The 20,732-nt window shown below is 58.8% G+C and overlaps 2 protein-coding genes across 21 annotated transcripts in view; both read left to right on the forward strand.

Annotated features, from left to right (window-relative positions):
- Nucleotides 1–6,041, forward strand: part of DTX2 (deltex E3 ubiquitin ligase 2) — a 36,338-nt gene extending 30,297 nt beyond the window's left edge. For all 17 annotated transcript variants that reach the window (XM_026516046.4, XM_026516050.4, XM_026516047.4 and 14 more), the window contains 4 exons: nt 1,083–1,241; nt 1,815–1,976; nt 3,642–3,731; nt 4,799–6,041. In XM_026516046.4, coding sequence (XP_026371831.1) covers nt 1,083–1,241; nt 1,815–1,976; nt 3,642–3,731; nt 4,799–5,026 — 639 coding nt within the window. In that variant the 3' untranslated portion in view covers nt 5,027–6,041. The remainder of the gene's footprint in view (nt 1–1,082; nt 1,242–1,814; nt 1,977–3,641; nt 3,732–4,798) is intronic.
- Nucleotides 6,042–7,036: 995 nt separating this feature from the next.
- Nucleotides 7,037–15,740, forward strand: UPK3B (uroplakin 3B). 4 transcript variants are annotated; one of them, XR_008960385.1, is made up of 7 exons: nt 7,037–7,445; nt 7,589–7,738; nt 7,958–8,195; nt 9,231–9,310; nt 10,142–10,271; nt 10,739–10,949; nt 12,127–12,176. XR_008960385.1 is itself a non-coding variant. In XM_026516051.4 (6 exons), the coding sequence occupies exons 1-6, from the start codon at nt 7,358–7,360 to the stop codon at nt 10,896–10,898; spliced, it is 846 nt and encodes a 281-aa protein (XP_026371836.1). In that variant the 5' UTR covers nt 7,037–7,357; the 3' UTR covers nt 10,899–11,611. The 4 variants fall into 4 exon arrangements, 3 of the variants coding, with proteins under 3 accessions (XP_026371836.1, XP_057171118.1, XP_057171119.1); XM_026516051.4 differs by lacking the exon at nt 12,127–12,176 and having other exon boundaries at nt 10,739–11,611; XM_057315135.1 differs by lacking the exon at nt 10,739–10,949 and having other exon boundaries at nt 7,041–7,445; nt 12,127–15,740.
- Nucleotides 15,741–20,732: the final 4,992 nt, after the last annotated feature.

Consider the following 20,732-nt stretch of genomic DNA (forward strand, 5'->3'; position numbering starts at 1 on the left):
TGGGGGAGCCCGCCCCCGTCCCTGAGGACCGAGCTGGGGGAAAGCGAAGTGGCTTTGTCCCCATAGCCCCATTGCCCCTCTGGCTATGGGGAGAGCCGGTCAGCCTTCCTGTCGTTACAGGGCCTGCCAGACCCCTTGGCAGCTCCGGTAGGACCCGAGCCTCTGTGCTGAGCCGTGTTTTGGGGGCTGCTGTGCCACTGGTCTCTGATTTGAACAGAGAGTCCCGAGGGCTCTGGGGGTGGGGGTGAGGGTTGTAGGTGAGGGTTGTGGGTTAAAGGGCGGTGGAGCCTGTACAGAACAGAGGCCCCCGCCCCGCCTTTCTCCCTCAGGGCCGGTAAAGGTTTAGTGACCTGGAGGTCGTCCCTGTGGCTGCCACCCTCCCTCCAGCGCTGTGTGTGCTTCCACCTGAGAAGACACAAATCTGTGTCCTTGCCTCACCCTTGCTCCCACCCCCACCCCCGCATAACTGGGCTGCTCTGCGCTGGCCTCCAGCCTCCACGCATCTGCGATCCTGCTGGCAGCTCCACCTTAAAACCCCTTGCCAGGGTCCCCTGGCATGCGATACCAAGCCCAGCTCCTGAGCTTAGCAGTCAGAGCCTTCAGGGACCTGGTCCTGTCCCATCCCTTTTACAGCCAACTCCCCCCTCACCCCCTGCGGCTGCCACCGTCCTTCCCAAACTATGCTGGTGTCTGCTTCAGAACATTCTCTTGCCTTTCCCTGCCATGCCCGTTCCTGTCCTTGTCCACTTTGTCCTTTTTCCCTTGTGACAGCCAGCTTTGGGGGCCTCTCCTCTCAGTTTCCTGCCCTGTTGTTTCCCCTCTCCTGGCCTGTGTCTGCCAAGGCCCCCGTGCCCCCTGGGCTCGTGGCTGCCTGTCATCCCCTCTACTGTAGCGAGTCCACTGAGGGCACAGATCCTCTTGACTCATTTGTCTTCCCCACCTCTGGAACAATCGACTAAGGGACTGACTGCCCATAATCCTGGCGTTTGAGCAGATGAAGGCCTTTTCCTGTTAAGACCGCCCTCTGCCCTTGTGGTGTGGCGGGCCGTTGGCGAGCGTACCTTGTGCTGGTCTCCCTCCAGGACTGCATCATCTGTATGGAGAAGCTGTCTGTGGCGTCCGGCTACAGCGACGTGACCGACAGCAAGACCATTGGGCCGGTGGCCGTGGGCCGCCTTGCCAAGTGCAGCCATGCCTTCCACCTGCTGTGTCTGTTGGCCATGTACTGCAACGGGAACAAGGTGCCCGCGCGTCTGCCCCCACGGGCGGCAGGGGGAGGGCGTGACCTGCCCACAGTCCTTCTGCGGCCCTGCAGAGGGGGCCCAGGATGCTCTCAGAGGCAGCCTCAAGAGGTCTGGAGGCCTGAAGGTGGCAAGTGACACCTGGCCGCTGTCCTTTGATGACGTTTAGCTGGAATGGACAGAGGTTGGGGGGACTAGAGAGAAAGACCCGAGTCACGTGGCAGACCTCGGGGCCTGGCGTTGCCTCTCCCCGCAGCATCCCCGGGCTGCCCCATACCAGCCAGGGTGCCACCGCCAGCAGTTGCTAGGTCACAGGGTTTTTTGTTTGGTTTGAAACCTGTTTGACTGTGGAGACTTTTGTGCACCAACCTGATTTGCTTATTCAATGCTCGTCTCCCGGTACCTTGCCCCCGAGTCGACCATCTTTCCAGGGAAGCCTCAGGGTCGGGTTTCTGTGCTGGGAAGGAGTCGGGGGAATAAGTGGGGACCCGCACCCCCCTGCACTCCAGGGGGCCGTGCTAGGCCCTCTCTCAGGGCCACCAGCTCAGTCCGTGGTGCTCTGCTTTGTGTCAGGATGGAAGTTTGCAGTGTCCTTCCTGTAAGACCATCTATGGGGAGAAAACTGGGACCCAGCCCCGGGGGAAGATGGAGGTATTCAAGTTCCAAGTATCCCTCCCCGGTCACGAGGACTGCGGGACAATACTCATAGTTTACAACATTCCTCACGGCATCCAGGTAAGGGGCCCCGGCACGAGAGGAGCCTCCTTGGACTGTTCTGGAATCGGTCTCTCTCACTCTGGGGCACTCTTCTTCCTACACTGTCCCTCTCCCAGCAGTCTGATCCCTGGGGCACTCAGGATGCCCCAGCTTCCCAATTTCAGGCTCCCAAGAACCAGGAGGCACTAGTGTCTGGGGCTGGAACAAGTTCATAGGGCTGTGGAAGCAAAGAGATGGCCTTCAGCTCTTTCCCGATGCAGGGAGGGCATCCTGGACGCGGAGACATCGTAGCTCAACTTGTACTGGGCAGAAGGCTAAAACGTACAAAGCAGGAAGAATGCTTGTTTTGAGGGGCTGAATAACGGGGGAACCCACAGGGCAGGGAGGTGCCAACAATGAGGACTGCTCTTGAGAGACCAGCTCCGTGGCCAGATCAAGGCCTGCCTTGGTGTGGTAGGGCCGGCTCTGATGTCAGGAACAAGACAGGAACCCGAACAGAAGGTCTCAGGGTCCCAGTAGAGAGCCGGATAGGAGCCCTGGGCCCTTTGGCCTCCTGCTTGGGCCAGGGCTGACCTCAGAACTGGTGGCAGGTGGGGAAGATACAGGGCAGTGGAGGCCAGGACTCATAAGGGCCCATCTGTGACAGGTGGGGTGTCTCTGTTTTGTTCAACCACATGCTTTTCCCTGGTTTCCCTCCACTTCTCAGTGGGTCATAGTGAATTTTAAAAACATTCCAGGGGCGCCTGGGTGGCACAGCAGTTAAGCGTCTGCCTTCGGCTCAGGGCGTGATCCTGGCGTTATGGGATCGAGCCCCACATCAGGCTCCTCCGCTAGGAGCCTGCTTCTTCCTCTCCCACTCCTCCTGCTTGTGTTCCCTCTCTCGCTGGTTGTCTCTCTGTCAAATAAATAAATTAAAATCTTTAAAAAATAAAAATAAAATAAAATAAAAACATTCCAGGACGCCTGGGTGGCTCAGTCGTTAAGCATCTGCCTTCGGCTCGGGGCGTGATCCTGGCATTCTGGGATCGAGCCCCACATCGGGCTCCTCCACTGGGAGCCTGCTTCTTCCTCTCCCACTCCTCCTGCTTGTGTTCCCTCTCTCGCTGGCTGTCTCTGTGTCAAACAAATAAATAAAATCTTTAAAAAATAAATATATACATACATACATACATACATTCTAGACGTCCTTAGAGCCAGAGCAGGGGAGGGGGTGTGGTAGTGTCTGTGGTGTGCCTCTGAGTGGGGGAGGACACGAGCAAGGGCCTTCCACTGTTCCAGCCCCCTCCCCTTCTGTCCTGTTTGCTGCCCCTGTCCCAGGCCCCACTGCAGCCCTGTCTCGAGCAAGGAGTCAGGGCATCAAGAAGGAGGACCTTGCCATCGAGGCCACAGAGGGGCACCAGCGGGGTGGGAGCATGTGCCCCAGCCTTTGTTGAGTTCCAGTCTCATCAGGGAAGGGCGGGACATTAGCAGGAGCGTCTGACGCCAAACCGAGTGCCGTGGGGTCAGGGTTGGCGGTCACTGGGGAGAGGGCATGTCCTGTCGGGTCTCTGAGGGGCAGGATTTGAGACACAGATTTATTTGGTCACGAGTGCAGGAGTAGCCCCGGCTCGGGGGCAAAGGGTGGGCTGGGCTGCTGGGCACCTCTCAGGACACTCCCATGCCTAATGTCTGTTTCTCCTGCAGGGCCCAGAGCACCCCAACCCGGGGAAGCCGTTCACCGCCAGGGGGTTTCCCCGCCAGTGCTACCTTCCAGACAATGCCCAGGGCCGCAAGGTGAGGAAGGGTCCCCCCCGCTGGTAGGCCTGTGCTTGACTGCTTGTGGGCTGTTCGAGCAGATGTGGGGAGGGCCCAGCCTGTTGGCCATATTGGCCATACCTGCTCTGCCCTGCTCACCTTCTTCTTTTTCTTCTGGTGCTGGCTGGGGTGCTGGCCCCTCCTTCCCAGGGGCCGCTGTGCATTAGGCATGCTCCACCAGGAGAGAGGACTGGAGGGGAGGGAAGGCCTCTTCCAGCAGTCTCTCGGGTCAGGTCACCCACGTGATGAGATCGGTGGGGTGGGGGTGGGGGGTTATAGGAAAGGACTGGGTGACTGGGACGGCCTGCGGAGTCCCTTTTGCACTGAGACTAGGGAGAGCATTGCCGGCAGACAGAACAACTGGTGAGTGGCAGCAGGTGGGCCGGGATGGAGGCTGGGAAGAGTCTGGGGGAGGACCAGAGCCCCGTGTGGGGGTAGTGGGGCATCAGGTGCCCCTAGGCCACCCTGGGCCTTGCCGATGGGAGGTTTGAAAAAGCTCCCTCTGGCTGCTGTGAGCCCGGCCTGCAGGTAGCTGAGCGTTGGGGAGCAGAGAGGCACGGGTTCCCTTGGGAGGGAGAGGCCGACTTGGAAGTAGGGCAGAGTTAGCCCGGCCCCGGGTGTGGCTTGAGCAGCAGATGGCGGCGCCCTCTGCGGTGGGGGTTCCTCTTGGGGGGGTCAGGTCAGCAGGTGGAGTTCTGGGAGAGGAGTTAGGACTGGAGCTGGAGGCTAGGGACCCCAACAGATGGGGCTCCAGGCCCAAGACTGTGGATAGGGTCACTTTGGAGAGCGGCCCAGCCCTGGCCCTGCCAGTGACAGACAGAGGACTTCGTGCCCCTCCGTGTGCCCCACGCAAAGCTGGCATTGGGTGGGTGGCTGCCGCCCCCTGTCCTGGCCCTCATTGCTGGGGCAGGTCAGACCAGGGAAGGGGGAGCGAACAGGGGATGCTGGCCCCCCGCTGCTCCAGGGTGAAAAACCCATGCCCAGGCCTGCACTCACTCACCAGACCCTCCCTCTCTTTCCCTCCCGCTTCCCCTCCCCCGTGGCAGGTCCTGGAGCTGCTGAAGGTGGCCTGGAAGAGGCGACTTATCTTCACAGTAGGGACGTCCAGCACCACGGGAGAGACAGACACAGTGGTGTGGAACGAGATCCACCACAAGACAGAGATGGACCGCAATGTGACAGGCCACGGCTACCCTGACCCCAACTACCTGCAGAATGTGCTGGCCGAGCTGGCTGCCCAGGGGGTGACCGAAGACTGCCTGGAGCAGCAGTGACCCCCAGCCTGGCCGGCCCCATCCCCGTCCCGCCCTGCCTGCCTCCGACAGCCAGCCACCCTCTCCCCACGCTGCTGGCTGGGCTGTCCCTGGGATGGGCAGGCAGGAAGGTGCCTTTCTTCAGAGGCTGCAGTGTTTGTCGGGGGCCTGCCTTCCGCCCCCCTCCCCTCCAGGCCTGGACCTGCATGGGAGTTGGGCAAGCCTGGGGAGTTGTACTTGTGGGGGCTTAAGATGCAGCTACCTCAGTGCGTGGGGCCCTGCCCTTGGCGGGCTGCTTTGGGTCCATGGTGCCGGGGGCCCGGCGTGGGGTGAGGCGAGACTGCCCCATCGTAGCCAGGGCAGGCGTGGGTTCCAGGTCAGCTTCTCATACCTCAGATGTTCCGTTTGCAATAAATGCCCTATAGCCAAAGTCAGCAGGCCCTGGTGTGTTTGTGGGTGGAGAGGCTGTGCATGGGCACGCGTATGCGCATCCCGCTGCCTCTGAGCAGGAGGGAGCCTGCAGACTGCCCATTCGACCCACATTCCCCAATGACCAAGGCCACAGTGAGGGCCGAGAGCCCGCCCCCTGACCTGTGCTGCTGCCTGGTCCTGACTCAGTTCTCCCAAGCAAGTCTGCCAGGCCCACCGTCCCGTTTACTCCTGACTCGGCTCACACATGGCGGCGCTGCTGCTGTCTTCCCTGTTCTGGATGAGGGAACAGGTTCGAGGATGCAGTGACTGGCCCAAGGTCCCAGGCTCGCGGTAGAGCTGGGGCTGGAGCTGGGCCCAGGCTGGTCTGACCCCATCCTCAAAGTTCTAATTCTTTTCCACCCTCTTAGGAGGATCAAATACCCCAGCCTGCTGTCTGCCTGGGGGCAGCGATTGTGGCCCAGGGACACCAGTCACATCCTGAGTGGGCAGGGGGTACTTTTGCCTCAGTAAGCCCTTTCCTCCACAAGAAAAAAAAAATTCTATTTTATGTGTTGGTATAAAGATGAGTATATTATATATTAAAGCATTTTTCTTCCATCTAAAAGTTTGGGTTTTTGGGGGCGCCTGGCTGACTCAGTCAATAAAGCATGTGACTCTGGAGCTCAGGGTCTTGAGTTCGAGCCCCATGTTGGGTGTTGAGATTACTTAAAAATAGAATCTTTAAAAAAAAAAAAAAAAAAGTAGTTACCCTATGACTCAGTGATTCCACCCCTAGGCGTGTAAACAAGAACAGAAAACAGGTCCACACAAAACTTGTACATGAACGCTCGTGGCAGTGTTGTTCACGACAGCCAAAAAGTGGGAGCAGCCCGACTATCTCCGCTGAGGAGCTGGGAAACAAAATGCCGGGTCTGCATACAGTGGAGGGAAAGTTCTGGAGCCCTAGGGAAGAACGGAGGCCTGCTACAGGCTACAACATGGATGAATGTAAGCGAGGGAAGCCAGCCCCAGCTCGCGGCTTGTCTGATTCCGTCCATGTGAAATGTTCAGAAGAGGGAAGTCCGCGGAGGCTAGGCGGAGCTGCGTGGTTGCCGGGGGAGCGGGGGTTGGGGAGTGACTTTTAATGGGTACAGCGTGTCCTCTCGGGGTGATGCACATGTTCTGAACGGGGTGGTGATGTTTGCACAACCTTGTGAAAACCCACTGAGCTGTACACTTTAAAAGGATGAATTTTATGTGAGTTCTATCTTTTTTAAAAATTATATCTTAATAAAAAAATAGAATCAAAAGGAGTGAAGTGGGACGCTTGTCAGCTGTCCAAGGTCCTTTCTCTGACTCCAGACTCCTGTTAGACAAGAACATGGCCTCGTGGAGGGAGGGTGGAGGGAGGGTGGGATGCTGAGATGGCAGTGGGACCAGGGGGGCTATCCTGGGGCTGGAGCTGGACGGCCGGGTGGGACCTCTGCATCCTGCTCCTGCTCCCTGGGTGGGGCTGGAAGGCCGGAGGGAGGCTCCTGGCACCTGGGGTGCAGGAATCTCAGGCATGTGGCCCTGAGCCCATGTTGCCAGAGACTGGGTCCTCCCCGGGGCAGGGAGGCTGGGTGGGGCCCCAATTCCTATATGGGACTCTGGAGGCCTGGCTGGCATCTGGAGGTCTGGCGGCATCCCCCTCAGTCCGGCAGTGGGGCCTGGCACGGGCCTGCCCCACCTACAGCCCTGCCCAGCTCCCTCAGGATAGGCTGCGCGTGGGAGAGGGTGGGGTGCATTTGCATTTTCAGGTCTTTCCAGGCCTTGGCCAGCCTCACACCCTGACTAACCAGCTCCTCCGGGCTCAGGCGCTAGGGGTGGGGGTGTGGCAGCCGGTAGCCAGATCAGCCCCAGGCTGTGGATGTGGAAGAAGGCCGAGTTGGGGCGGCCACCATGGGGCTCGCACAGAGGCAGCTTGGCCCATCGCTTCTCCTCCTCCTCGTGGGGGCGCTGGTCTGGCCCCCGCCCTGTCTGAGCCTGGGTGAGTGGGGATCCTGGGATGAATTCACCCGGCCAGACCCAAGGGGCTGGGACACCCACTGGGGTGATGGGATCCTGGGAGCCCACCTGTCCAGTGGGGGAGAGCAGGTCCCAGACCCCTAATGCCTATCTCCTCGGCTACAGAGCTGATCCCCTACACGCCACAGATAACAGCCTGGGACCTGGAAGGGAAGGTCACAGCCACCACGTTCTCCCTGGAGCAGCCCCGCTGTGTCCTGGACGGGCTTGCCAGCGTTGCCAACACCATCTGGCTGGTGGTGGCCTTCAGCAACGGTATGTCATGGTGCGGGTTTGGGGCTGAGGAGAGCCGCAGGGTGGTGGGCCAGGCGTTGGACTTTATCCTGAGGGGCTCTGAGAGGGGGACAAAGTAACCTGGTTTGTGTCTGGAGGGAGCCTCTGGGCCCGGAGGCATGGAGGGCCAGGCTGGGGGGCCTTGGGCCCAGCAAGGGGCTAGGCTCTCTAGCCCCATCTGTCTGTCCCTTTCTTCTGCAGCCTCCAGGGACTTCCAGAACCCACAGACACTAGCTGAGATCCCAGCCTTCCCACGGCTGCTGACTGATGGCCACTATATGACGCTGCCTCTATCCCTGGACCAGCTGCCCTGTGAGGACCCCAAGGACGGCAGCAGGGGCGTCCCCCTGCTGCGGGTGGGCAATGACCCTGGCTGCCTTGCTGACCTCCACCAGCTGCCCTACTGCAACAGCCCCCTCCCCAGCCCTGGACCTTACAGGTGGGTCTCTCCACCTGGCCCCCGGGACAGGGGCTGTGCTGGGGGACAAGGGGTCTCAGGGAAGAGGGCTGCCCTTCCTAACCTCTCCCCAGACCCTTCCTCTTCACAAGCTTTTGTTTATTCCTCTGTGGAGTCAAGGAGCAGCACTCATCCCAGCTGGGGGGCAGGCAGAATGTGGCCTTTCCGGGAGGCCTGCCCACGAAGAAGTGGGCACCACAGGGCTGGTGGGGACAGGGTGGGGTCTCGGGCCCAGAGTTGGGGGGTGGGGGCTGCCTGGGCCACAGGACGGGCCCAGGGGTCCTCAGGGAGTCCAAGTGGAGCCAAGAGAACCAGCACGGGGTGCAGGGAAGGTGGGGCATGGTGTGAGCTGGGCCGGCATTTCCATCCACAGCCTCCCTTGGCCCCCTGCCCTGCCCCTGCCCTGACAGGAGCCCTTCCCACCTCCCCCATGCCCACTTCCTGGCTCGGCCTCCTTTCACCTCCTGCCCTCATTCCTGCCTTGGTGCCAGCCCACCTGGGTCCCTTTACACTCAAACACCTCCCAGGGCCCCCCACCTGGCGCAAAGATACAACCTGAGCTCCTTTGCGAGGTTTCTGGTGCCCTCAGTGCTCAGCCCGCCTCTCCCTGGGATCCCAGGCTCTGAGAGCACCCTGACCACACCCCTCCCTCCCTGGACCTTTGCTTAGGGTGCTCGAGCCTACCGGGGCGCCTTCTGTGGCTTCCTAGACACCACCTGGCCAACCCTTTTCCCTGGGAGTCCTGGGGCTCCCAATCCATCTGACCCGCTGAGCCACCCTGAGGCACTCTGTATGTGACATTTAGTAACTGGGGCCACCAAGCCAGATGGGGTGTCTGGAGAACAATGGCTCAGAGGCACTGGGACCGCTGGCAGATCCGCAGAGCGGGACCAGGCCATGGGTTGTCCTGATGTGCCCCAGAAGAGCCTGGCCCAGAACTGCATGGGGCTTGGCCACTGTGGGCACCCTGCCCAGGGCAGTTGAGGCTCTGAGCCTCACCCCTTCTCCTCTCCACAGGGTGAAGTTCCTCCTGATGGACACCAGGGGATCACCCCAGGCCGAGACCAGGTGGTCCGACCCCATTGCTCTCCACCAAGGTAGCGCTGGGGGAGGGGGCGCTCTGGCCCCGGTCGACCCCTGTGGACTAGTCACCCGCCCCACCCCCCACCCCCGCCAAATGGTCATGTTCAGCCGGCCTCTCCCTCTGCTGCCAGGAGACTGGGGGCCTGGAGGCAGTGTCCAAGTCCAGCCCATTCCCCAAACAGAACCCGGTGCTGGGGAGGTAGGGCACCGGGTCAGCCTCATTGGCAGAGACACCAGCTCTGTCCATGCTCAAATGTTGGTCAGCCCTTGGGTGCCCAGGTCCCAGCCCAGTCGTGGGCAGAAACAGCCTTCCCCTCGAGCGCCAGCCCTGGGACAAGTGCTGCCAGGTGGAGAAGGGCCAGGACATGAGGGAGGCTGGGGTCAGAGTCAGGGCCACGGGTTCTGGGAGACCTCTTTCTACAGGGCCCTACAGGGCCAGGGATTCACCAGGCCAAGGAAACTGCTGTGGAAGGCCAGTGTCCACTGTGAGGGACACCTGGGAGGCAGGCTACAGAGGCCAGGGTGTTGGGGGGGGTGTCTTGTCATCTGAAGTTCTTGAATGCCAGGCTCCAGGGAGCAGGGCAGGCACGTGGTCAGTCCTGAGGTCTGCTGCAGCTCTGCCCGCCATGGGCAGTGCAGTGGGCGGGCACACTGGAAGGAACAGCCTAGAAGGTGAGACTAAGTTACTGGAGGGGTGGGTGGTCCAGGCTGGCAGGGCACAGATGCCCGGCTGAGATGGACAGATGGGCGGGCTCAGGAGGCTGTCAGGCCTTGAGTGTGAGCCTGGGCGGGGAAGTGACTGCCCTGGGGTCAGGGAGCAGCCTCTGAGCAGCTGCTGTGTGCAGGGAAAGCCCCAGCCTCCATCGACACGTGGCCAGGGCGGCGCGGTGGTGACATGGTCGTCATCACCTCCATCCTCTCGTCTCTGGCTGGCCTCCTGCTCCTGGCCTTCCTGGCAGCGTCCACCTTGCGCTTGTGAGTGATGACAGCCCCACGGGCCTCTCTCCCACCCCAAGGAGCCCTCCCCTCTCCCTGGTCCCAGCACCTGGAAGCCCTACACGAACCTTGCGGTTTTGAGTTGGCAGTGCCCCTTCCAGGGATGTTTGGGGAATTTCCGCCCCAGGTCTCTCTCACCTGGAGGGCAGCAGGTGGCCCAGCAGCTCCTCTGAAGACAGGTTCAGAGAAGGGGACACCTCTCTCTGCCCTGCCCTTCATTGTGTCCTTGGCCCTGGCCTTTCTCCTCCTGGGCCTTGCTTTCTCTCCAAGGAGCCCTCAGTCACTTCAAAGAACCGATACCAGGGCAGTCAGGGCAACCACCTGGAGGAGGTGGGCCAGCAGCTGCTTCTAGAAGAAAGGAAAGGGAGAGGCTGCGGGAGGAGGCCCTGACTTAGCAGTGGGCTCCACCCAGCAGGGACCCAATGCCGCCTCCTCTCCCCATCTAGCTCCAGCCTGTGGTGGCCCGAGGAGGCCCCGGAGCAGCTGCGAATTGGCTCCTTCGTGGGGAAGCGCTACATGACCCACCACATCCCACCCAGCGAGGCCGCCACCCTGCCCGTGGGCTGTGAGCCTGGCCTGGACCCCCTCCCCAGCCTCAGCCCCTAGCCTGGCCCATGTGGCTGGGGCGTGGCCACAGGGAGTTGGGGCAAGGACCTGGTGCTCACTCCCCACCCTTGCACCCACATGCCCCTCCCCATCGCACTCCCCCCCCCCCCCCCCGCCTGCCCGCCTGCCATCCCACTGATGTAGGAAGATGTTAGGGTTTGTAGCCCACCACCTAGAAAGAACTCTTGAGACATCTTTGTTGCCAAAAGGTGGTTTTATTAAAGCACGGGGACAGGACCCACGGTCAGAAAGAGCTGCACTGACTGGGTCGTGAGGAGTGGCCCATTATATACTTTCAAGTTGGGAGGGGGTTAGGGATAGCGTAAGTCTTTTAAGGAATTTTGGAAGCAAGGTTTCCAGGATCCTGAGGGGGCTAGCTATTATTGTTAGGGAAAGGTCATTTATTACTGTTTAGTAAAAACTGTCACCAGACTCTTCGAATGTATATCGCTAGGTCACGTACTTGCAGGATGATTGCCAACATGTATTTTGGGGATTTAGAGATACAGGAAGTTTCCAAAGGAATTTTTATGCGTAAAGTAGACTTGCAGGGTCCGGGGGGTCAGGCTAGGATTGCCTTTTGCCCTTAGCAAAGTGTCAACATCCAGGCAGCTGAGTCCCTAGAGGAATGTCACCCTGCCTGTTTGAAGGACTTGTCAGTGGTCGTAAGTAATAAGGAAATTTAATAATTTTTCTTCTGCCTTTGTCCAACACTAGCAGCCCTGTCTTTGCCTTTCCTGTTCTGCTCTCCCCAGGGAGGGTCAGGGTCAGGCTAGCATGCAGCCCCCATTTCCATCCCTACCTCTGTTCTGCCTGGCCTCCTGCAGGAGAGGTTAGAGGTAATGTGGAGACGCCGCCCTGACCAGAAGCTTCCAGGCTCTGGGTGGGGGCTGCAGGTAGCCTCGCTCTGTGCAGGGGACTGGGCCAGGCCCATCACAGGGTGTATGGGGCCCGAGCCCCCTCTGTCTCTCTGCCCCACCTTCCAGTGGCTGGGGACTTGAGGCGCCTCCATTGTCCCTGGGCGCGAGCCCTTTCTGTGGGGGGCCAGAAGGTCAGAGTGTAGATGCACATTGTGACCGTCTGACCACTGATTCCACCACTTCCAACCCCACGGCACACACAGATGGCTTACTCATTATCACGCCACGAGCATTTTTTTTTTAAAGATTTTATTTATTTATTTATTTATTTATTTATTTATTTATTTATTTATTTATTTATTTGACAGAGAGACAGACAGCCAGCGAGAGAGGGAACACAAACAGGGGGAGTGGGAGAGGAAGAAGAAGTCTCCCAGCAGAGGAGCCTGAGGCAGGGCTCTATCCCAGAACGCCGGGATCATGCCCTGAGCCGAAGGCAGACGCTTAACGACTGAGCCACCCAGGCGCCCCCCACGAACATTTATTAAACACCTGCTGTATGCCGCTGACAGTGTTAGACATGGGGTCTCAGGCAGAGCCAGTCTTGATCTTGGGGAGCTCACTCAGCACTCTGGACCTGAGATGACCATGTATCCAGATGTGATCTGTTACTGTTAGGACTGTCAGGCCTTCAGATTGTCACATACTCTCGGGTTCACGCTTCTTAGATGATCACCCCAACGGGCTCTCTCAGGCCGGGAGCCCCGCCGTCACTCGCATCCCCGCTAGCATCCGTCTCTTCGCATGGCCGGTGGTTTCTGCTGTGGCCACACGGGGGCGCCAATGCGCCGCAGCCGGCCGGCCCCGCGCACGCGCACTCATATTCACAGAGCGGCCGGACGCTGCGGGGTGGGGGCTGCGGCAGTGACTGACCTGAAGCCGAAGAGCAGCGGCCACTGAATGGAGTCCCCGGAGGTCAGGGCTCTAGGCCTCAACTCGGCCAAGCCAGAGAGAGGAGCAGTCACGCTCCCGCTTGAGGGCCTACTGTGTGCCGTCCAATCTGCACAACCGCCACCCTCTTCTAGACGGAGAAACTGTGGCTCGGTGACTTGTCCTCACGCTCTGTCCACCGCCGCCGCGCCGCTCCTGGCTTCTCCAGCCTGACCGCGGGTCCCAGCATGCAGGCTCCTCTGGAGGGCGCCCAGCGGTGGCCCATGTATGCCCTCCCCCTTCAGAGGTGAATATACGTTGGTCTGTCTCCTCCATCACCGAGGGGTGCCTGGGCTGGTTGGGGGAGAGGAGTGTCTATGTCCGGGATCCAGCCTGTCTTCAGCCCGTCCAGCCCCCATCTGCCCTGAGCCTGTCCCTTTGACTGGTAGCCCTAACTGCACTTTGGGGGTGCCCCACCACCTAATGAGCCCCAGGGAAACCCACCCTTGCATCTCAGGGCCAAGAAGCCAACCACCAACGCAGCTTCCGTAGAGTTAGCAGGGCTTCCTCCCAGGCAGACATTTCAGGGAGGTTTTGCTGTCAAAACCCATGAATGCCTGGGCCCTAGTGGTTTATCCCCCATCCTACCTGCACCCCAGCAGCCACAAGACCTCCTCCAGGTGCAGGCAGAAGCAGGTTCAAATGCAGTCAGGAGCTCAGGCTCCAGTGTCCTGGGTGACATCGGCCGTGGGAGCCAGCCCCTTCGGGCAGCCACTTTTGAAATTCTGCTGCTGTGGAACCTAGGTCACTCTTGGCCCCTTGGAATCAGAGAAGGGTTAAAACCAGCTATGTCCAACAGAGCCCGTCTCCCACTGTTCTGTCCAGGCCTGGCTCCAACACCAGAGGCCCGGACACCCCGCTCAGGGCCTGCTCAGGTGGGGATGGTGAGGAGCAAGAGGCTTGCAGTGTTTGCTGAACGAACCAGCCCAGGGCCGGAGCATCAGGCAGGAGCAGGAATCGCCCCAGGCGTTTATAGGTCCCAGGGCCGTCTTGTGGCTTATACTGATCTTAGACACAGCCCCAGGGATGGCCCATGTGTGCCCAGGGCTGCTCCTGGCTTCTGAACAGCACCCCGGAGCCCCGTGAGGAGCTGTTCTCACCCCATCCAGCCATCTGAGCCTTGACCGTGAGGACAGGCTCCAGACAGACATTGCAGCACCGTGGGTAAAGCATAGCCCAGGGGAAGAAAGCGACCCCACCTGAAGGTCAAGGGGCTTCCCAAGGGTGACTTCTGAGATCAATCTGGAGGGGCACATAGAAGTGAGTCAAGTAGGGGGGGAAGGAGGAAGGGAGAGTCGGGGAGACCAAGTGTAAATGGTTTCACCCTGTGGGGCCACGGATGGTGCCCAGTGGCTGGCAGCAGGGACGAGGAGCCTGGAGGCCCGGATGAGGGGGACTGGCCTGGTCTTCCAGGCACATGGAACCAGGCCTGAACCAGGGCAGAGAAAGGGAGTTGGAGAGGAGGGGGTGGATTCCAGAATATTCAGGAGGTGGCCTGAGGAACAGGGACTTCGTAGATGAAGGAGATGCTCTAGGAGAGGCCATGCTCAGGTTGCTGATGGGGGGGGGGGGCTGGCTGTGACTGCAAAATGGAGGTGCTTTACGTCCTGCAAGTGGTTCTGTCCCCCAGCCTGCCTCAGAGCAGACCTCAGAAAAGGGGATTCTGGGGATACCATCTTAGCAAATGGGTAAGTTCAAAAGAACGTTAATATTTTACAAAGATAGAAGCCTACCTCGGGTCAGCAGGAGGGCATCCTGGGAGCCCTGAGGACGGTGGGTGATCTGGCCCAGGGCTGTGGTGGCAAGCAGATCAGGGAGTCACAGAATCCACATGGAGAAGGGGCAGCAGGATTGGTCATGGCCCAGCATGGGCACCACCCCAGTGGGCCCCGGGGAGACAGCACAGGGCATTCTGCTCCACAGTCATGCTCCAGAGGGTCACCAGCTGGACCCACCCTGCGCAGGCCAGCCCATGACAGCCTTGAGCAGAGTGTGTAGTGAAAACCATGTTATGGTGAATCTTTGATTAAAGAGCCTTTTCAGTTTTCCCCAGGACTGTATTTGAGGGAGGGCCTCCAAATCCGTTGGCCTGTAATGTAATGGCTCAGTGGCTAAAAACAAGCTCATTGTTAAAAAAGGAAAAAACAGCGGTGATTGTGGGGTGATGACTCACAGATGACTCATCAGACCAAGAATCAAAGGAATCAGGATGACAGCAGGTGGAAACCAGGCGGGGGAGGGGGACCACTGCTCCCTCTCACCCTCTGGGTTCACTTTGTTCCTCTTTGTCTCTGAACCATGCATTCCTGCCCATCCCTGTGATCCCCAGCCAGCCACCCCATCTCTAACTGGTCTCTCCACCTCAGTGTTCCTGACCCCCACACCCGTCCTCCTCCCAGTATCTGGAGGGGCCGGATGACGAACCTGACGGTGTCCACCTTTGCTCGCAACTTTCAGGGATTTCCTGCTGCGAGACCGGAATCTAGATTCACCATCTCAGTTTCGAGGCCCCATCAATCCATCCCTTGCTCCCTGTATTCCAGTCACACAGGTCCCTGGCTAGCCCTCCTGCCACAGGGCCTTTGCACTTGCTTTCCCCCCTCAGTGTAAAACACTTCTCCACTTTGTTCCTCTAGATCATTCCTCGGCTCCTGTGTCTCTTCTTCAGGGAAGCCCTTCTTAACCCTTCAGCTCTCTTGGATCCCTGTTCTTTCCCCTCTCTGCACATTTTCCATTTTGTAATTAGACATTTAAAAGGGTGGGTTTTGCATCTCTCCCACTGGACTGGAAAATCTAGGAGGGCAGGGAATGTGTCGGTTTGCTCACCGTGGGGCCCCTAGAGCTAGCACGGTGCCTGGCTCCCCGGTGGGTGCAAATGAACATTTGTCGACTGACCGCTTTATAAAAGGCAAATACATCTTTGCATTCTTTTCAAAAAATATCAGCTTCATTGAGATCTAATTCAAATACCATGCAATATACCTACTTAAAGTGTTCAGGTCTCTGATTTCTAGCATATTCACAGAGTTGCAAATCACCATCAACTTCAGAACATTTTAATCATCCTGAAAGATACCGTACTATACCCATGAGGCAAGCACCTCTCTGAGTCCCTGGCAACCACTCACCTACTTCCTGGACGGCTCGTAGAAAAGGTGGTCCTTTGTGACTGGCGTATTTTGGGGGGAAAGAAAACAGAAGCCCTGACATTTATTTGCCCGTCATGGGTTCCGTCACTCGCTGCTCCTCTCATTTGGATGAATCACTTCTTAATCATTTTTAACTGGGTTAAAAATCCCAGTGGTAGGAAAAGTGGGGTCTCTTTCACCCACCCAGGAAACCGTCAGGGAGGCTCAGTCTCCACAGGGCCCAGGAAACCCCCCCACCGCCCCGCAACAACAGCGTGTTCTCAGCCACAAAGAGCAGGAACCAACCTTGGCAAGCTCAGTAGGGAAAGAATGTTCTAGAAGAGATTGGGAAGCTCCTAGAAACTCTGAGAGAGCCAGGGCTGGAGATCAAACTGCATTCTTTGGGTCCCACCGTGGGAGCTTCTGGGCTGGTTGTGTCCGGAAGCTGGACATGGTGGCTGCTGCCCTGGCCAGAAGGGCTAGCCTTGGCACCCATCCCTTTGTCTGGGGTGGGTGCATGACTGGTGGGCACCTTGGCTACATGGGTGCCTGGAAAGTCACACTCTCTGGCAGCCACAGTGAGAGGTGCAGACTCCAGCCCCCACCACAAATGGGCCATGCTGGGTGCCTGGGTGTGGGTGAGGGGCTGACTGAGTCCTTGTGGAGGAGGGACACCTTTTCGTGACTCTCCAGTGCTGGCTCTGGAAAGACACAGAGCAGAAAGACAGTTTCCCAGACATAAGAAGGGAGTGGCCGGAACTCGACAGTCAGAATGGCAGTCGTTTAACACTCGGAAGGTGGCCGGGTAGTGTGCTTTATATTCACTGTAATGAAAGAATGTCATTCAATGCTGGGGGCTCTTCAGAGCTTTACTGGCTGTGACTGTGGCCTTCTAGGAAGGCCCCCAGGGCCAATGTGGGGGAGACCGAGGGCCTCTCCAGGGTCTGACCCTTGGACTTGTGACACCTCACTCCTCACTCTGCAGCCTGCCTACCCCACCCAGTGGCTCCCTGGAAGGGAGGGGGAGAGGGGAGTGGTGTGGGGGCAGAGGGGCAGTTACTGGGGACACATTTCTGGGCAGGTCGATGGACCTGGGGACCCAGCCCAGAGACCCTCCAGGCCATACGGAGGGCTCAGATCCAGTCCCTGTCCTTAGGAAGAGTCCCACACACGGGGGAGGTGCCGCCACTGTGATAGACGGAATTGTGGAAAACCCTTACGTGGAAACTCTAACTCCTAGTGCCTCAGAATGCAACTGTATTTGGAGACAGGGTCTCTAAAGAGGGAATTAAGTAAGGCCTTTAGAGTGGGACGTCATCCAATCCAACCGGCGTCTGGATAAAAGATGAGGACACGGACACCAGGGATGTGGGCACAGAGGAGAGACCGTGGGACCAGGCATTGGGCAGCCGTGTGCACCCCAAGGAGAGAGGTCTCCAAAGAAACCGACCCTGCGCCCTGGATCTTGGGCTTCCAGAGGGAGAAAACAGGTACCTGGTGTTTGTTTTTAAGTAAGCTCCGTGCACAACACGGGGCTTGACCTCACAACCCCGAGATCCAGAATGGCACGCTCTACCGACTGAGCCGGCCAGGCGCCCCAAGGCTTGTTTGAGCACCCGGTCTGTGGCGTCGAGCTACGGCCGCCTGAGAGGACTGATCCATCCACCGTTACACCACAGTGGGCGAGAATGTTCAAGGAGGTGGAGCGCGTGGAGCAGGGGTGAGGGTCAGAGGTCATTTAACTTGGAGCCAACAGGTGAGCTGAGGGCAGGGGCTTTTGTGTGTGAGGCTTGGAGGCAAGGCAGGGCCTGGGGGACCTCTGGGCAGGCTGAGGACTTCAGAATGGACTTGGCTGTAGGCTGGGGTCCACCTGCTCACTGTCTCTGGCCCAGCTTTCTGGGTGGCCTCCCCTAGCCCCCATACAGAAGCCAGAAGCCCCTATAGCCATGTCCGGTCCCTCTCTTTCCATCCCCCACACTGGTCCCAGCCTGGATGCCCCTGATTCATGGGGCAGAGCCCCGAGCACGAGACAGGAGTCCGGGGTTCTTTATGCCTTATTTGCTGGGGGAGCCCCAGCAGGTAGCCCCGCCCTGGCCTCAGCTTCTCCTCTGCAAAATGAGCGAAGACCTCCAAGCTCCTCGGCTCAGACACTCCAGTCCTGGCCTCCCCGAAACCCCACTCCCTGTGGGTGACACAGGCTAGAGTTACCCACGGGAAAGAATGTGTTGCCCCTGACAACCATTCTTCTCCCTGACTTCTCTCCCTGAGGGACAGAGAGGAATGCCTCATTAGTCATCCTGGCCTCTCCCTCCTTATCTCCAGCCCTGCTCCCTCTGCTCCCCAGTGGAGGTGGCTCAAAGCCCCCACGAGTGTTTCATGGAACCCCCAGGCTCAGCCTTGCCCTCCGATCTCATGCCTGGAACCCTGTCCTTGTCTGAGCCCTAACTGCGTGGGACCGGGGCAGTGGAAGAGCCCCCAAGGGCAGCGGGTGCCATGGGGTGCGGGTGGGGGGATGGGCAGGAGGGGTTGGGGGCTGAGAGTGGGCTCAGGGCATCAGACATCTCCGGGTGCCTCTTCCGAGTGGGGTCCTCTGCCGGCAGAGCTGCTGGCCTCTCTGATAGCCTATTGGAGGGATGAGTGGATAAAGGGCCCACCCTTTTCCCAGCCCCCACTTTGCCTCTAGAGCTTCTGCCCACAGTGGTCCTGGCACATAGTAGCCCCTCAATAAACAGTGTGGGAGTGGCACTGAACGTAGCAACCAAAAAAGCCTGTCTTCTGACCTCCAGTGTCCTGGTGGGGAGACGTAGGCCCAGAGCAGGAAGGACTTGGCCTGGGCTTAGGTGGGTCACAGATGAGCCGGGGTCGCTTGCCTCTTGGCCCCAAAATTGTGAGATTTCACTCCAAGGAGGCATTTTCCTACTAAAAGAGCTTTCTGGTTTATGATTCCAGGTGTGTGATGCCTTTTTTTTTTTTTTTTAAGATTTTATTTATTTATTTGACAGAGACAGCCAGCGAGAGAGGGAACACAAGCAGGGGGAGCGGGAGAGGAAGAAGCAGGCTCCCAGCGGAAGAGCCTGATGTGGGGCTCGATCCCAGAACGCTGGGATCATGCCCTGAGCCAAAGGCAGACGCTTAACGACTGCACCACCCAGGCGCCCCCCAGGTGTGTGATGCTTTAACTAGACCAGGTAGGTGGTGAGCTGCCTGTCTTGAGGGGTGTTCGAGCAGACCTGGGAGGGGTCAGTGCAGTAAAAAGATTCAGGGCCAGGGTGGGGTCAATGAACTGTGGGGTCTTTTCCCCTTGATATTGGCACAGATGGCTCTCTGTCATGGTTTGGTGAGCGGCCCCAAGACCAAGACTCTGGTGCAGGGGGAAGGGACTGGGTCATCTGCACTTCCCTTCTCTGCATGAGGACGACCCACCCTGCAGATTTGGGGCACCGCTCTGCTGGGGAGGGCGGAGAAGAGCTGGCTGCCCCTGGAAGGGCCAGCGCTTCGCTTCTCCCTGTGCACCTCCACGGGACAGGGTGTGATGGTTGCCATGGAGCTGGGGCCTTGTTTGGTGACATGGAGCTGGGTGGGCCTTTGGGAGCCTTTAGCTGGCTGCTCTGTGTTTGGGGGCGGGTAGAAACCCCACCTCGTCCCATGAGTCACCCCAAAGGTACTAGGCAAGGTAGATCCTTGGGAACAGACTATTCGCTAGGGCTTGGCATGCCCCCACCCCGTTCCTCTGGGCATTCTGGGCCCACACCCTTCACACTGGGACTCACTGGGGCTGGGGACATCTGGGCCAGGAAGAGGGGACACAGCAGAGAAGCTGGGGTGTACCCTGAAGCCACGACATGGTAGCTGTCAGCCCGATGCTGTAAAACAAGATGGTACCCATGGGCCAGCTGGCCAGATGCACAGAGCAGGGAGGGGCCAAATTAGCAGTCAGAATCATTACTGAGCACGACTGCTGTGGCAGACCCTGGGCTCAGCACTGGGGATGCAGCGGGGGAGTTACTGTTAATGGAGAAAAGACACATTCGTCAAATAACCATACAGCCAATTATTATAGTCGGGGAAGTAGCTGTAATGGCCTGATACTGATGCCCGAATAGACAGATTGATCTAAGAAATGGATCAGAGAGTCCAGAAGCTGACCTGAACACACACACACACACAAATCAGGCACGGATGTCTCTGTGAACTTCGAGGTGTAGGATACACCAGACTTCTTTGTTTTCTGAATCCTAGCAACTCTGGTTCCCGGTGTCCACTCTCTCGGGCTGTGGGTCCGATATTGGTCACTTTGTGTGTCCTCTGTCCCCTCCTGAGCTTGTGCCAAAGTCCCAGCATGGACCCAGGCTAGGAAAATGGCCATGGGCGGAGGTGGTGTCTCCGGCCTTGGGTCTACCCTGGTCCTTCTTGTCACTGTCATTATTGCTGTCACATCATGGCACGGCTGGGAGCTGCCGACTCTGGTGACATCCAGTTGGGCCTGAGGAGGGGCCGGCCCTCAGCTTGTGGACCAGGCTCCTGTCTGGGACGGTGGGTGACAGCATCCCCCAGCCTAGCTGACCCCGTGCTTCTCTGCTGCCTGGGTCCCCTGCTGTCACCCACAACAGCCCAAGGATGAATCTTGCAGGACTAGGGAGGACTCCTGGAGGCCTGGGAGTCTGGGAAGGAGCCCTCATACCTGTGCTTGGCAGGACCAACTGAGCCAGTGGTACCCCGAGTGGGCTGTGGAGACCCCGGTACATATGGGAGCTTGTCCCGGGTTAAGCTGAGAGGGGACCCTAAGAATTGCCTGTGTCTGTGGTATATGACAAAAATAGCATTTCTTTTTTTTTTTTATTTGTTTTTTTAAGATT

This window comes from Ursus arctos, unplaced genomic scaffold (assembly GCF_023065955.2).
Source record: "Ursus arctos isolate Adak ecotype North America unplaced genomic scaffold, UrsArc2.0 scaffold_2, whole genome shotgun sequence".
Lineage (NCBI taxonomy): Eukaryota > Metazoa > Chordata > Mammalia > Carnivora > Ursidae > Ursus > Ursus arctos.

Excerpts from the sequence above, each read along its gene's own strand:
- UPK3B (XM_026516051.4), top strand. The coding sequence starts at position 7,358 with ATGGGGCTCGCACAGAGGCAGCTTGGCCCATCGCTTCTCCTCCTCCTC. Across the intron at positions 8,196-9,230 it reads CCCAGCCCTGGACCTTACAG|GGTGAAGTTCCTCCTGATGG; the intron begins GTGGGTCTCTCC and ends TCCTCTCCACAG. Across the intron at positions 9,311-10,141 it reads CCCCATTGCTCTCCACCAAG|GGAAAGCCCCAGCCTCCATC; the intron begins GTAGCGCTGGGG and ends TGCTGTGTGCAG.